The following is a 15274-nucleotide window of genomic DNA, read 5'->3' on the forward strand; positions in this document are numbered from 1 at the left end:
CCTCCCTGGCCGCCGTTGCGCCAGGGCCGCATCTGCGGAAGCGATCCGGTACAGCGTCCGCCGCGCCGGTTCGACCGTGCCCCGGAGTGGGTGCGGGGAGTGCCGGCCTGGGTGCGGAGAATGTCGGCTTTGAGGATCCTTCCGCACGCGATGAAGTGCCGCTGACGCCGCGCGCCATTTTGGGTGACATAGAGCTGTGGAGCGGCGGCGGGTGAGCGGGGCCGTGGGACGGGTGAGCGGGGCCGTGGGGAGCGCTCGGCGTCCGGGGAGGTGACGGGGAGGCCCTGCCCCAGGGTCTCCCGCAGCCCTGGGACCCGCCCTGCTTGTGCTGTGGGATGTTCCTCGGTGCCACCTAGTTGAGGAGGGAGAGGAATTTCCCCTTTCAGCCTTCGGGTGTAGCTGCGCCGGTGGAACTCGTGCAGGGCCTCCTGCGCACTGTCCGAACTGTCCCTGGGCACTGGGCCGGACGCGGCGAGTCTCCCCGAGTGTCTGGTGTGGCCGGCGGCCGTTCTGGCAGCTGAATCAGGTCATGGCTCGCTCTGCGCTGGGCAGTGCAACCGCCGGCAAGGAGGTGTGGGGAGGTGAGATGCAAACCAAGGTCTTTCTGTGTGATATCTTTTAAGGAAGCTTTTTTTTTTGATGGATGGTTCTTTGTAGACAGAATGCTATAATTAAATACTGTTGGAATTTGCTTTCTGTAGGGTTAATAAGTTGAACTGGTTCCTGGAAGGCTAGGCATGTGTTCAGTAAGCAGGAAGAGTGTGGGGAATGTGGAATGGCAGCTTTTTCCTTCTGGTGACAAGACTGTTACAACCTTGGTTTCTACAATCCTTGGGTTAATTATATAGCTGGTTTATAATTTACGTTTTTGATAAGACAGGGCTTGGTTTTTCCAGTTGACTTTTCCATTTCTTAAAAAATATCCAGGAAGTTTCCTGGAAGTTTCTAAGGCAAATCCTGTTGGCCTTGCTTAGGTGCAGGGTTGTGAAGTAGGAAAGGTAATAAGGAGTGCTCGAGGTCCGGTCACTTATAACTAACTAGATTCAGGATTGGCAAGCCAGGGCTTGTTTGTCTGGGGAATTTCTTGGCCTCCAAGAAATTCCCCCCCTCCCCCAGTAAAACAGTGCTAACAGTTTTTGGTTCCAGTGACCATCCCTCTTCTCCACAGAAAGTGTTTATCATGTTGGGCTCTGGGTTCAAGGCAGAGCGCTTGCGAGTCAACCTGCGCCTCGTCATCAATCGCCTCAAGCTACTGGAGAAAAAGAAGAGTGAGTATTTAAGGGGACAGGTGGGATCTAGAATGCTTTTGGAGCTCAGGAGACTTGAGAAGGTTTTTCTCAAGTTGGGGTACTTTCACAGGCCAAGTATGGAGTAGCTTTTTGCTCTTCCTTGCTGGACTCAGGCCTTACAACCTGCTCTGGTGCACAAGGACCTGGAAGAGCAGGCTGGCCACAGTCTAGCTTCTGTCCACCTTCCTGGCAGCTGTTGGAGTGCAGTTTTTGTGGGGTGGTAGCTGTGGACTGTGTGTGCTAACAGCACAGTGGGGGACTCCCTGGGTGCTGTGGGAGGTTCTCCCCACCTGCCCTGACACAGGTAGAGTCTGTGGTCCTGGTGGGAGGTTGTAGGTGCAGGAGTGTTTCCAGCAGCCTAAAGTCCACTTTCCTTTCTCCCATGAGTTAAGTGTGCTCGGACATGGGCACAAGGGCTCTGCCAAACCACGGTAGAGTGTCTCATGCTGCAGAGGTTTGATGGGGGAGAGAAGCTGGTGGTGGCTTTATGTGTGATGGGGACTGTGGGTGATCTGGAGGCAGCAGCCCAGGCCAGTACAATGACTGGGCTTGGGATGTGTGCTGCAGCTGAGTTGGCCCAGAAGGCAAGGAAGGAGATTGCAGATTACCTGGCAGCTGGAAAAGATGAGCGTGCCAGGATTCGTGTGGAACACATCATCCGTGAAGATTACCTTGTGGAGGCCATGGAGATCCTGGAGCTATACTGTGATCTGCTGCTCGCCCGCTTTGGCTTGATCCAGTCCATGAAGTAAGCTCTGGCTGAGAGGGTCCTGGACTCAGGAAGGGGCACTGTTGGGGGCAGGTCTGGGGTACAGAAGGGCACCTGTGTTTGTCTCAGTGTCCTAGGGTCTCCAGAGACCTTTTCTTCCCTATGGAGGGAAGACTGTGGAGCCCAGTGTGTAGGATGGGAACTTTAAGGCTATGCAGACTGAGGGCAGCAAAAGCTGGGTGGATGGGATGGAGAGAGAATGGTTTTCTTTGGTCCTAGGGAGCTGGACTCTGGCCTGGCAGAGGCAGTATCGACACTGATTTGGGCTGCACCACGCCTCCAGTCGGAAGTGGCTGAGTTGAAGATTGTGAGTAGGGTTGCTTGAGGGGTGTTGCACATGCAGGGTGGGGGTGATGCTGCCAGGTGCTGATGGAAGCCCTTGTCTGGGACTTTGTGTTGTTAAAACAGAGGACTTTATGGGCTGCAGATGGAAACCAGGTGTCCTTGGAGCATCTGGGGTGGCTGCAGCTGCTGAACTGGGGTGCTCAGTGGGAGAAATGAGGGAGGGAGGCGGGTGAGTGTGTGTGCGGTATGAGGTGGGGGAAAGCAAGGGTGTGTATGTTCTAGAGTTTCTCTCCTGCTGCAGGTTGCTGATCAGTTGTGTGCTAAGTACAGCAAGGAGTATGGAAAGCTGTGCCGGACAAACCAGATTGGGACAGTCAACGACAGGGTAATGAACTGGTCGAACAGGTGGAGCTGGCAGAGCAGCCACACCTGCTGAGGCTTGCTGCCCCTTTGGGCCTGTGGCTAGTGGCTGATGCTTGCAGTCACTGCAGAGCATTGCAGGTGCTGTGCAGCCGGGGCCCACCTGCATTGGAGCATGGTGCTGAGGGCCCAGGCAGGGAGGCCCTGTTCTGCTGGTTGTGGATGGGGAAGGGTAGAGCAAATAGAGCCCTGGCCTGTGGCTGCCTTCAGCATGCTGTACTGGGTGGAGAGGCCTCCCCAGGGCTGCCTGCTGTTCCCCGCAGCTGGTAGCCCTGGCTGGGATGGCACTGGTACAGGGGGTGCTGCACCGCCCTTGCCCCACTAAGTCTCTCTACCCCTGTGTTCCAGCTGATGCACAAGCTGAGCGTGGAAGCACCACCCAAGATCCTGGTGGAGAGATACCTCATTGAGATTGCTAAGAACTACAACGTGCCCTATGAGCCTGACTCGGTGGTGATGGTGAGTGAGCCCCAGGATGTGTCATTGCAGTGAACTGGGTGGTCCTTGTGCTTTGGTGTCTTCTAGACAGCCCCAGCACAGCACAATCCTTGTTCCGTCATGCACCCCTGTGGCATGTGGCAGTAGTTACACATGCTACAGCCTGGTTCCCGTTCTGTTTCCCATTGATACCTCTGTATAGCTGCTCTCTGTTCTGTTCTTGTTGTGTATTCCCATCTTGTCCATGACAAATGCTGCATCTAATGCTGTACAGAGAGCTGTGATCAGAACAGAGATGTGTTGGTGAGCAGAATTCTTCCTCCCTTTCCAGGCTGAAGCCCCGGCAGGCGGAGAGGCAGATCTAATTGATGTGGGGTTCACGGATGATGTGAAGAAGGGTGGCCATGGAGGGGGCGGAAGTGGTGGATTTACAGCCCCAATGATAGGTCATGATGGGTTAGTACCCATGCCCGTGATGATGCCTGTGCCCATGCCAACACCAAATCCACCCTTCTCCTATCCACCTCCAAAGGGACCGGTAAGTTCCTTGGCTTTGTGTGTGTCCTTTTTCTGTGAAAGACTCCTAATATGGTGCTTAGCCCTGTGCCTTCTGACTGCACCCGATAGCTCAATGTGTCAGAAAGTCATTTTGGTGTGAGACTGCATGGGATGGAGGCTGTTGGCACTGCACCTGAAGCTTCGTGTTGCTTCCTGACTCTGGAAGTTCCTACCCTTGTTCTCCAGCCAGCCGTCTTTGCCTTCAGGGAACAGAGGAGTCCAGACTTAACTCCTGAGGCAGTCTTCTGACTGCCAGGCTTTTGTCCAGGAGTTGGAGCTGCACTTTGAAGTTGATAGGCTGGTAGTGTGCCAAGATTCAGTCAAGAAAATCAGGTGAGTGTTGTGGGGTGGGAACAGCACAGAAGAATGCAGAAGAGCCCTGCCTTCAGACCTGCAAGGGGAGGAGACTGAGGCAATGGCTGTTGCAGATGATTTAACAGATAAAGGTGGGAGCTGAAAAGAACTCCTCCATTCTCTGAATGTAGTAATTTACAGGATATCTGTGTAGACTGGAGAGCAGAACAGTGGGATGGCTTGGAGTCTTAATATGGTCTCAGTACTGCTGAAGTGCTTTTTGTGGAAAATCTGGGCCAAGTATCATCAGCTCACTGTTGGCCCAGCCATAAACATGCTGAGGGCTTGTGCCAGGTCTGGGTCCTTGAGGCACTGCTGTGTTACAAATGAGGGCAATTCAAAGCCTTGTGTGAGCCAGAAACCTCTTTCCTATTCTGTGATACTGCACACAGGGCCAGAAATGTCAGAGTATTTCCCTTATTGGCCCGGTGCTTCTCATGAAAGAAGCATGCACTTGAAAGATGAAGTGTTTACCTATGCTGGTTCTTTAGAATAACTCACAGTCCAGTTAGCTGAGTCTGCCTGCTCCAGGTGACTACATCTGACTTAATACTTGAGAATCTCCTCCTTGTAAGTGTAAACTCTTATCCACTTGGATACTTGCCTGCATTTATCTAAGACTCTACTTCCTGTGACTCCCATGGCGGCTGTGGTGTCTCAGGTGAGTAGTCTGGTGCATGACTGATCTCTCTGTACAGGAGAACTTCAGTGGCCTGCCAGTGGGGACCTACCAGCCTTTCACTAACATCCACCCACCACCAATTCCGGCAAACCCACCCACATATGAGTCTGTAAGTGCCTGAGCTGAATGGCCATTGCAGGCAGCAGAGGGATCCTCAGAGTGCAGTGGCAGTCACAGAGAAGGGAGATGTTTGTAAAGGATACTGCTGCCAGTCCTTGGAACTTTTGGGGCGGTGCTGGCATTGCTTGCTGGTGTAGTGAATCACTGAGTGCACGTGATGAAAGATGACTTCTGGAGAGAAGTTCCTCATTCAGCTCTGTGCCTTGGCTGCAGAGGAAAGCTGAGATTTCTCTTGCTGCTTTGTTCAAGTGGTGATAAACAGTTGGCAAGCAGAGTCCACAAGTTCTGGTTTTTGCAGTGTGAACGGTTTATCGCCTCGAGTCTGTTTAATTATGGCTTTTGAACTAATGAATAGCCTGGATGACAGTTTTGGCTGACCCAGATGCTGTATGTTTAAAGACTCTTCCTTTCACAGACTTTTCTCAGTCGCTGGGGACAGCAAAGCAGAGGCTGGAGACTTCCCTGCTATGCTTGTCTGTGGTTTTGTTGCTGCAATTTGTCATCATGCCTCCCACTCTGCTTTTGGTGACATGCTGTTTGTTTTTGCATTATCCTGAGTAGGGAGGAGCACAGCCGAGCACTGTGGGTGCTGACACCTTGTGTTCTCACAGGTGCAGCAGCGCTGGTGAACTGGGTGGGAATGGGTATTGCTGGCTGCAGCATACAGGAAATAAGAAGTCTTACTAGCACAGCTGAGTGTGCCATGGGCCTTTTTCCCAGGCAGACCAAGACATGAGATGGGTCATTTCATACCCTGCTGCTAGTCACAAGGGCCTGTCAGTGGTTTATGAAGAAAGGCAGCAAGGAGCTGTGATGACGTGGATGAAGGGGGCAGTGTTTTCCCACTCATGGCCTTGATAAATGTTTCAGACCTGATAGTGGATATGCTCTGTTGATCCAGTTCCAGAATATGGTCAGTGAAGCTGCTCTAGTTGACAGGGAGGGAGAGAAAAGCTGAAGAGCTGCCTCTGTTTCTTGGGAAGAGAGGCAGGTTGTTCCAAAGGCATGGCTGCCTGCTGGGGGTGGGGAGGAGCATGCACTGCTCTGCTGGAGCTGTGCCTCTGAGCTCTGCCTGTGTGCTGGTGGGACAGAGCTGTAGTAACTGAGAGTCTTTTTCAGATTGATGAGCCTAACACTGACAAGGACACTGCTGCACTAGTGCCTGGTGAGTATGTAGAGGTTTGGGAAACCTTGGGTATTAGGGGCTGTTTCAGAAAAACCCACTGGTACTGCCTGTTGCTGGAACCACTGTTCCTTTGTGGGGATCTGTTTGGCCCAGTGAGTGTGTGCTGATGGTGAGGTACAGTGATACTTCTCTTATTATAAACAGGGCCTGAGCCCAAGCCAGAAGTTTCTCCTAAACCAAGAGCTGGAGCTCCTAACACCTTTGATAACTTCGTGTTGCCTGAATTGCCATCTGTGCCAGACACACTGCCAACAGCATCTGCTGGCGCCAACTCTTCTGCCTCAGAAGACATTGACTTCGATGATCTTTCACGGAGATTTGAGGAGCTAAAGAAGAAAACATAAAACTTCCTGGGCTGCAGGAAGGAGGGGCAGGAGCTGTGACATCTTCTCTCTGAAACAGACTCCCTTTGAAATTGGTTTCCTGTATTAACCTCCAATGAACATGCTCTTCTTTTTGAGCTCTCTTCCTGCTGTACTTACACCAAGTGCTGCCACTTTCCTGATCTTTGCTGCTCCAGGAGATGAACTGTGGGGAATATTGAGAGACTGGGGAAGGAAAGAGCCCCTGTCAGTCTGGGTGGCTGTATGGGGAAGCTGTGCATCATGTTCTGGGTACTATTCCTGGCTGTCTCCATGATGGCTCCGTGCCTGCCAGCAGCAGCTTTCTCTTGGGGAGCCCTTGCTGGCCTTCATGGTGTTCTTGGTGGGGTCTGTTTGCAGTTTGCAGAAGGGTGGCACTGTCGGCCTGGGTCTATTGGTTATGCGACTGGCCCCACAGAGGGCAGAGCTAGGAAGGCTCTGCGGCTGTGCCGGGGTTGATGCAGCAGCTTTCCTCCTGGGTGCTGAGCAGCTGTGGACCACCGAGGTCTGGGGGTGAGGCATGGAGGGTGGTCTGATGGGATACGCAGCAGCACCTTGTTTCCCCTACCCGAGCTGGGGACAAGGCATCCGGGGACCGTTCAGTACCTGTCCGTGCCACTGCCTGCAGCTCTGCCCTGCCTCTCCGTGACGCTGCCCGCGGCTGTACAGCCCCTGTCCTGTCCCTGTCGGTGCCCGCTTCCCGCGGGCCTCGGGCCCTTTGTCCCTCGTTCCAATAAAGCGCGGGCCCGCGCCCGCTGTGCGCGCGCATCGCCCGGGGCCTCTTGCCTCGACCGTGCTGCGTCGCTATTGGCTGGAAGGGTACGGCCTCCGCCAATCACGGAGGGGGCCCCCGGAAGGGCCCTCGCGTGTCGGGCTGAGCATGATGGCGGCGCCGCTGCGCGTGAGCGGCCGGGGGCCGTCGGGGGGAAAGCGGAGCCGTCCTGGGGGGGCCGCTCATGGGACCCTGGGGACAGCCGGGGTGGAGCGGGCAGTGCCGGGACGGGACGGATGGAATGGGTGGTGTGGGAGCGGGGCCGGCGTGCTGGGAGGGGAAGGAACGGGATGAGATCGGTACCGGGATGGGAGGGGCGTGGGTGCCGGTGGGGGATCGGTGCTGGGGCGCTGCTGACGGCCTGGCGCAGGGACGGCTGCTGGCGCTGGGAGGCTGCGGGCTGCTCCTGGGATCGGCGCTTGCGGCAGGCGACGAGCGGCTTTACGCGGCGGTGATGCCCGCGCTTCGGGCGCTGCCCCCTGAGGCCGCCCACGGCCTGGCTTTGCGCGCCGCCGCCCTGGGGCTGCTGCCCTCCACCCGTCCGGACGGCCCCGCGCTGGTGCGGTTCTCGAGGGCGGAGAAGGAGGGGGAACCGCGGGTGGGGCGCAGGGACCAGGGCGGGAAGTGGGGAGGTGGGAAGGGCGGCCAGGATAGAGGGGTAAGGGGTGGGTCGCAGGGTCCAGGGGGGTGCGCAGGCAGCCGGGTCCTGTCGCAGTCCGTTGGGGGCGACGAGGGACTCTCGGGCAGGCATCCCATGAGGACACCCCACAGGGCAGGGGAGGCGGCTGGGTCTGTCGGGAGCGGCGTTGGAGCGGGGCTGTGGCTCCCGGAGTCCGTGGGCTCTGACCCAGCTCCAGCCCCGCAGGAGGTGCGAGTCCTCGGGCAGCGATTCCGTAACCCATTGGGTCTGGCTGCTGGCTTCGACAAGCAGTGTGAGGCTGTGGACGGGCTGTTCAAGATGGGCTTTGGCTTTGTGGAAGTGGGGACTGTCACACCCAAGCCCCAGGAAGGGAACCCCAGGCCCAGGGTCTTCCGGCTGGCAGAGGATGAAGCGGTCATCAACAGGTGGGATCTGAGGGCAGCTGTTCTGCCATGTGCTACAGTCTGCCTACCCTGAGGGAGAGTGCATATTTGGGTGGTCCCAGGTCTGTGGTTGGTGCTGTGGTAGCTTTTGGTTGGATGTGCTGAGCAAAGCTGCCGAGATCACACGTCTGCCTTGTGTTTCTCATGTGTCCTGTTTAGGGCTCACAGACATAACGCAGCCTTGAGCCCCCTCTGTCCTGGTGCAGGTATGGATTCAACAGCCATGGCCATGTCGCGGTGGAGCGCAGGCTGCGTGCCCGCCAGGAGACACAGATCAGGCTCACTGGTGGTGAGACAAGCTTGTAAGCCTTTGCTCTTGGGGTCTGCAGGGTAGTTTTGGGCATCTCCTGGGTACCTGTAGGCCAGGATTGGTGTGTAATGCCAGTATCCAGGCACAGGAGCACCCTGGCTAGAGCAAGGTACACTTGGACAGCAGGACTCTCTTGGGGCTGTAGTCTCTCACGCTTGGCATTGTGACTAGGCACCTTTCTCCTGCTGTTTTCTCTGGCATCAAGCTCCACTTGCTGCTTTGGGCAGGATGTGTCTGCTGACAGCCAAAGCCAAGAGGACTCCAGCTGGGCAGATCCTGAGGGCAACCTCTGCCAGGCTGCAGGCTATGGTGCTGGGAGGTGCTGACTGAGGCGGCTGTCGCAATGCTCCTGTGGTTGCAGGACAGTCCCAGGCCGATCCTTATGAAATATGTGGGCTGCATGTTCTCATGTTAAATTTAGCTGGTCCTGGGACCTCCTTTTTTGGGTGCTCTGGCTGTTGGGTGATGCCTGCTGCCCTGGTTCAGCTGTCTGTGTTCCAGCTGGGATGCCTCTTGGAGTCAACCTGGGCAAGAACAAGAGCTCTACTGATGCTGCAGCTGACTATGTGGCTGGGGTCCGGACACTGGGTCCTTTGGCTGACTACCTAGTTGTGAACGTGTCCAGCCCAAACACCCCAGGGCTGCGGGACCTCCAGGGCAAGGCTGAGCTGCGGGACCTGCTGAGCAAGGTGGGTGCCTCCCCCCAGGCAGCCTAAACCACAGCTACAGCACTGGATGCATCCCATCCCCTGGCAGCATCTGCACTGCTGCAGCCAGTGGATTTACCCCAGCACAGGGAGGAGTGGGGTGGCTTTCCAGAGTGGTGGGCAGGACCACTGAGATGTCCCTTGATCAGCTGCTGCCATGGGGTGTACTGGGGCAAAGGGCTCAGGAGCAGTGAGGCATTGCCCTCCACTTGCTCCTGAAAGAGGCAGCGAGCCGTCCACCCCACTACTTCAGGCATCGCTGGGGTCCTGTGCCTGCTGTGTGCACCAGGCCCTGTGCCAAGGGTGCCTTTCCAGTCTTTGGTGCCATGTAGAGGAGCAGGCCCTGTCCCTATACTGCCTGTGTTGGTGGGTGTCCTTAGCTCCTCGTTGGGGCAGGAGGCATCCCCCTGCCATGCACTGCCACGTGCACCGACAGGTGCTGGTGGAGAGGGACCTGCTGCCCTGCGAGCGTAAGCCAGCCGTGCTGGTGAAGATTGCCCCTGACCTCACTGCACAGGACAAGCAGGACATCGCCAGCGTTGTCTGTGAGGTGAGAAGGCAGGAAGGGGAGGCCACCAGAGGCAGGACTGTGGTGGTCCTGGCAAGTCACCTCTCTGAAGGACAGGTACACCTGCAGCTCTCTTGCTGCTGTAGGGATGGTGTCCTGGGTAAGTCAGAGTCTGTGCGGGCCCATGTGTGTCACCCAGGCATTGTGTGACACAGACAGTCCAGGCAGTGAGGGGTAGCTTTGTCCCCAGGCATGTTTCTGGGTTGTGTGCTGGGTGGTCCTGACCTGGTGGGAGGGGAGGGGAGGGCTGTTTGCAGAAGCTGTGTCCTCACACTACTGCCCCTGCAGCTAGGTGTGGATGGGCTGATAGTCAGCAATACCACTGTGAGCCGCCCCAGCGGCCTCCGGAGCAGGCAGCGCATGGAGCCTGGGGGCCTCAGTGGGAAGCCCCTACGGGAGCTCTCCACACAGATCATCAGGGAGATGTACGCTCTCACTCAAGGTGATGGGAGAACAGGGCTTGGGGGCACATGCCAGTGTTGCCTGTGCCATCCTGACCCTGTGCCTGCCCACAGGCCGGGTGCCCATTATTGGTGTGGGTGGGGTGAGCAATGGGCAGGATGCCCTGGAGAAGATCCGTGCCGGAGCCTCGCTTGTGCAGCTGTACACAGCACTTGTGTACCACGGGCCGCCAGTGGTGGGGACAGTGAAGCGGGAACTGGAGGAGCTGCTGAGGTGCGTGGAGGCCAGGCATGTCCCCAGAGACCCCCTGGGCCTAGGGGAGCTCTGGACAGCTGTATGCTGGTGCCCAAGCAGTGGCACTGTGGGGCTGAGCCACAGTACCAGCCCAGTGCCACCACACGCTGTCCCTGGTTAGGGAGCAGGGCTTCAAGAACGTCATGGAGGCCGTTGGAGCAGATCACCGGTGCGGACATGCTGCAGAATGAAGGTCTAGCTGGGAGGAGCCATGGCCAGGCAGAGATGGGTCTGACAATTCCAGAGCTGGGCGGGCTGGGACTGAGACGAGGTCCTGGTTCCAGCCCCTGGGACAGTCTGATGAAGCAGGGGCTGCACTGGTGGGGAGCAGGGGATGCGGCCTTCACAACAGTGCTGCTTTTCAGGGCTGTGTTTTGGCTTCCCTGTGGACAGCACAACTGAGTGTCAATAAACATTTGGCTTACCTGGTCCTGTGTACTGCTCTGGGGACACCCCAGGGCCTGGAGTGATGCAGCCTAGCTCTCCTCAGCTGAGCAGGATCAGTTCTTTCAGCGTTGCTCCCACTTTTCCTGGTGGGAGAAGCTACTAGGGTAGCTGAGCTCTGGGATGGACTGACAAGTGCACCAGGCCTACCCTGGCAGAGACCTCTGCCCAAGGCTGGGCCCTTGGCAGGGAGGGAAGGTGGTGGTGCTGGGTGCCAGTATGCAGCCATTTGGAGATGGCTGCAGTCATGCCCTGTCAGTTGTGGAAAGGGCCTGATCAAAGGTGCTTCTGTCTGTTGGTTTTGTCTCTGGGACCTCTGGTGCTGACTTTTCTTTCACCCTGAACTCACTGCAGTCAGGCTTTTCTTGAGCAACAGCTCACCTTGCACACAGCATTCCCTCAGCAGCCTCTCACAGTCCACCCTGCAGAGCAGGATTGTGCCACAGTACTTCACCAAGATTATTTACAACAGCTCACCTCACGCTGTGGTGGCCCTCGGCTCATGTCAGGGCCATCGCCTGCCTGCTCCCCGCTTCTGCAGCCCCCTGCACTATCCTCTTCATTTCCTGGATTCTTCCTGGATAGATGACACTTCTCACTGTTCTAACAGGGGTGTGACCTGGTCCATTGGCCGAGGTGTTGATGTGCTTTGGAGAGGGCCTGGGAGATTCTTGCTCTCCCAGTCTGAGGGTGACACAGCACCTTCCTAATGTGCTGGCAAGGTTCACAGATTGGAGCTGCTGAGCCCTGATGCATCCTGTGCTGGACTCCAGCCTTCTGTGTGCTGGCACGAGTCTGGCTGGTGCTGGGCCAGGGATGTCAAGCCCTGCATTGTTTAGAGACACAGAATACCCCATGAGATGGAAAGAAGCTCACAGAGGATGGAAAAGCCACCTTCTGGGGTGTCTGGAACTGGACACACTCTTGAGGCTGAAGGACTGGAATATCTGAGTGGAAGGGGGGCACTGTCAAGACCCCCAGCAGGCCAAGCTGCACTGGCTCCCTCCTCTGCTCTGCTCTTGTGGGAGGCAGACTGTGGGAACAGGCTGATGTACTTTGCAGTCCACCCCTGCTGCTGGCTGGCCACACCTAACTGGCGGCTAGCCAGTGGTTGCTGCTGTGAGTTCCTGTAAGCTGGGGTTGGGCCCTTGACACTGCTGACAACTGTCGGGGTCCCTTCCCCCTGCCATGTAGCCCTGGGAGAGGGGCCCTGAGGGGACAGACATGGGGTTTCCCTGGCCCTGGTCAGCCTCGTTCCCCACTGTTTGTTTTGTGTTCCCTGCGTGGGCAGGGGCCCTCAGGTCCCGTGACTGAGGGAGTTCCTCGGCAGAGCCCCAGCCATGTGGCTGGAGAAATAAACATCTCTGAAACAGCTATCAAGAATCTGTCCATATTTCTTTCTACGGACCTTCTGGTTTAATACATCGTGTTACAGTATCCGCACTGTAACAGACAACCTGCACCCCAAGGGCCAGGGGCTGCTGGGACACGGGGCTGCAGCCTGCTGCATGGGAAGAGGTGGCTACTGGTTGGAAGCCAGCTTGGCTGCAGTCCCTCAGAGCCTGTCCCTGGCATGAGACATGTACCCCTCAGCTAGCCAGGCTGGCACTGCCCAGGTCACTGGCACCCCAGCTCTGGATGGTGTGCCTTGTCTGTGGGCAGAGCCAGGCACAGAATGGGATGGGACCTGCCTCCTGTGCCCCAGCCTGCAGTGGGGCGGCCACCTGTGTTCTGCAGGGACCATGGTAGGTGTAGGCACAGGGCAGGTTTACCAGGGGCCGAGGCTGGTCTGCTCTCTGTGAGCCTTAGCTGGTGTCACAGTGCCAGGGTACCAGTATCTGCAGCCAGCTCCCTCTCCCATATTTGTAGCTGCAAAATCTGAGAAACTCTTGGCACGCTGGCTTCCTGTCAGGGTTTGGCAGCTTCCTTGGAGCCTCTGCCACGCTGGCACTAAGCAAGGTGTGGCTTTTTGTGCTCTTCCTGCTGGGAATTGTGCTGGCTGCAGGCACCAGGGTCAGGAGATCTGGAGCTCATGGGCTGCACTGGCGCAAAGGAAGTGGTAATAAAAGGGATGAGGAGGAAGCCCCTAGCAGGAATGACCTGTAGGAGGAGGCTGCTTTGAGCATGGGGTGAGCAACACCAATATGTCCCTGGATGTGCTCAGTGCTGTGTCCGTCCTTCTTGCCCGGCTGAGGACCTGGCCCTGCAGAGGGCCACGGCAGGACCACTGTTGGGCCTGGAAGCACCCAGGTCCCAACACTGCAGCCTTGACCTCTGTAGCATCAGGGTCCAGGTCTGACTCACGGCTGTCTGATGGGCAGCCCCGGGTCACGGAGTTGCCCCTTTTTCCTACCGGGACAGGGCATGAGCCCGGCCAGGGCCCCGGGTCCTGGTGGAGCCCACAGCTGAGAGCAAAGAGTAGGAGTTCTATGCTGAGGCTGCCCTCTCCTTCCTGCAGAGCTATCGATCGCTGGCCTGGCCTGGAGTGTGCTGGGGACTGCAGCTGCCACTGGTACCTTCCAGGGCAAGGGGGGGAGCACTGGGGCTTGGACAGAGCTGGGAGGGGGTTTGGCAGGGAGCAGGCAGGAGGCAGGGAAGACACAACTAGGGAGGGACCTAGTGGAGGTGGGAGCATGTCCTGGCTCTGGGCCAGTTGAGCATTCTCTGCCTGGAGAGCGGAGGTGTGCAAAGCCTGTGGAGATTGAACATGGCCACGTGGAGCACCTGGTCGGGTACCACTGTGACCCGTACTACCAGCTGCGCAGCTCTGGTGATGGTGAGGTACACAGCATGGGCACAGCACCTAGGGATGGGGCTTCTGCCCAGTTCTAGAGAATGTGTGGGGCTGCCCCAATACTAGGTGATCCATCCTCACACTCCACCCCACTTCATCGGGGGTATGAATAGCTACTCCTGTTCATCTAAGCCCCGCGGAGGTACAAGCAGGGCAGTGGTGCTGACTCTGGTTTCCCTCCAAAGGGACATACAAATGTGATGAGAGTCAGGTATGGGTGAGCCCTGAGGCTGTTAAGGATGTGCCTGTCTGTGAGCCAGGTGAGAGAAGACTGCAGTGGCTGGGGGCTGTGGGCAGTCTGGGCAGCTGAAGGGCTGCAGGGACTGCTCACAACCTCCATCTTCAGTGCTGCTCCCTGGGGCTGCTGAGCACCAGGAGGTATCTGGCGCCTGCTGGGTTCAGGGGGCTCACCTGGGCCTTCCCCTGCCCTATGTAGTGTGTGGGAAGCCGAAGAACCACCCCCCCAGGCAGTGCATCACTGGGGTCATGCTGGCTCCGAAGGGCAGCTTCCCTTGGCAGGGCTGGATGGTGACCCGCCACAACCTGACCGTGAGGGCCACACTCATCGGTGACCAGTGGCTGCTGAACACAGGCAGGAACGTGTACCTGAACATCCACAGTGAGAATGCCACGCTGGAAGAGATTGCCCCTACACTGCAGCTGTTCCTGGGCAGCCGGGAGCAGCCCAACTTGGGCATTTGAGCGTGTTGTGCTGCACCCCAGCTACCCACAGGCTGTGGACCTGGCCTTGCTGAAGCTGAAGCAGAAGCAGAAGGTGCTTCTTGGCGAGGAGGTGAAGCGCATCTGCCTGGCCCAGAAGGGCTATGTGCACCCAGGACAGGTGGGCTACATCTCAAGCTGGGGCTGCAGTGCCACCTTTGGCTTTCCCGACAGGCTGAAGTACGTGATGCTGCTAGTGGCCGAGAGTGAGCAGTGCTGGGAATACTACAGTGCGCAGTATGTGTCCTACTGGGTCCAGCCCATCCTTGGCAATGACACCTTCTGCGTGGGCATGAGTGAGCTGCGGGAGGACCCCTGCTACGGGGATGCAGGCGGAGCCTTTGCCGTGCAGGATCCCGATGACGACACCTGGTACGCAGGCGGCATCGTCAGCTATGACAAGACCTGCACAGCTGCAAAGTACGGCGTGGACGTGAAGCATGTCCTGGCCTGGGTGAAGGAGACAGTGGCAGCTGGCTGAGGCAGAACCATGAGGGAATAAAACTGTTGCGCGCCAGGCTGCAGGGTGTGTGCGTGTGTGCGCGTCTGTCTGTCTGTCCGTCCGTCCGTGCAGGGTCTCTGTGCCCGTCGCTGCACGGGCCCATCTACCGGGGATGAGCGTGTGGTCGCCTGCAGGGCTTTCGGCGGGCGTTGGCCGGAGGGTCCGGGGCCGCACGGGCTCTGAGGGACTCTCGGTCCCCGCACGGGCTCTGAGGG

The 15274-nt window shown here is 57.5% G+C and overlaps 3 protein-coding genes across 9 annotated transcripts; all 3 read left to right on the top strand.

The window, feature by feature from the left end:
- The first annotated feature begins 120 nt into the window (after window positions 1-120).
- On the top strand, window positions 121-7231 carry LOC121672161 (IST1 homolog). Of its 7 annotated transcripts, none has more exons than XM_042044701.1 (10): window positions 121-211; window positions 1169-1268; window positions 1857-2037; window positions 2278-2365; window positions 2645-2728; window positions 3112-3222; window positions 3533-3739; window positions 4812-4904; window positions 6035-6080; window positions 6246-7231. In XM_042044701.1, the coding sequence occupies exons 2-10, from the start codon at window positions 1181-1183 to the stop codon at window positions 6443-6445; spliced, it is 1098 nt and encodes a 365-aa protein (XP_041900635.1). In that variant the 5' UTR covers window positions 121-211; window positions 1169-1180; the 3' UTR covers window positions 6446-7231. The 7 variants fall into 7 exon arrangements, 6 of the variants coding, with proteins under 6 accessions (XP_041900635.1, XP_041900636.1, XP_041900637.1 ...); XM_042044702.1 differs by having other exon boundaries at window positions 132-211; window positions 1147-1268; XM_042044703.1 differs by having other exon boundaries at window positions 146-232.
- Window positions 6922-11028, top strand: LOC121672159 (dihydroorotate dehydrogenase (quinone), mitochondrial-like). The gene is given in 14 exon segments (XM_042044692.1): window positions 6922-6984; window positions 6986-7000; window positions 7002-7046; window positions 7048-7119; window positions 7121-7324; window positions 7326-7364; window positions 7606-7794; window positions 8101-8300; window positions 8525-8607; window positions 9130-9317; window positions 9772-9885; window positions 10192-10345; window positions 10419-10578; window positions 10721-11028. Coding segments are annotated over 14 exon segments (1596 nt in total). The 3' UTR covers window positions 10791-11028.
- Window positions 11029-14177: 3149 nt separating this feature from the next.
- Window positions 14178-15081, top strand: LOC121672162 (haptoglobin-like). Its single transcript, XM_042044706.1, is given in 2 exon segments — window positions 14178-14530; window positions 14532-15081. Coding segments are annotated over 2 exon segments (714 nt in total). The 5' UTR covers window positions 14178-14323; the 3' UTR covers window positions 15039-15081.
- Window positions 15082-15274: the final 193 nt, after the last annotated feature.

Source organism: Corvus kubaryi, unplaced genomic scaffold, assembly GCF_017639235.1.
Source record: "Corvus kubaryi isolate FWS band 111438036 unplaced genomic scaffold, C.kubaryi_AGA036_p1.0 39845, whole genome shotgun sequence".
NCBI lineage: Eukaryota > Metazoa > Chordata > Aves > Passeriformes > Corvidae > Corvus > Corvus kubaryi.

Bases quoted from the DNA above. Each gene is read 5' to 3' on its own strand.
- LOC121672161 (XM_042044700.1), top strand. From the start codon at position 530: ATGGCTCGCTCTGCGCTGGGCAGTGCAACCGCCGGCAAGGAG. The intron at 1,269-1,856 runs GTGAGTATTTAA...TGTGTGCTGCAG, and splicing joins GCTACTGGAGAAAAAGAAGA to CTGAGTTGGCCCAGAAGGCA. The intron at 2,729-3,111 runs GTAATGAACTGG...CCTGTGTTCCAG, and splicing joins TTGGGACAGTCAACGACAGG to CTGATGCACAAGCTGAGCGT.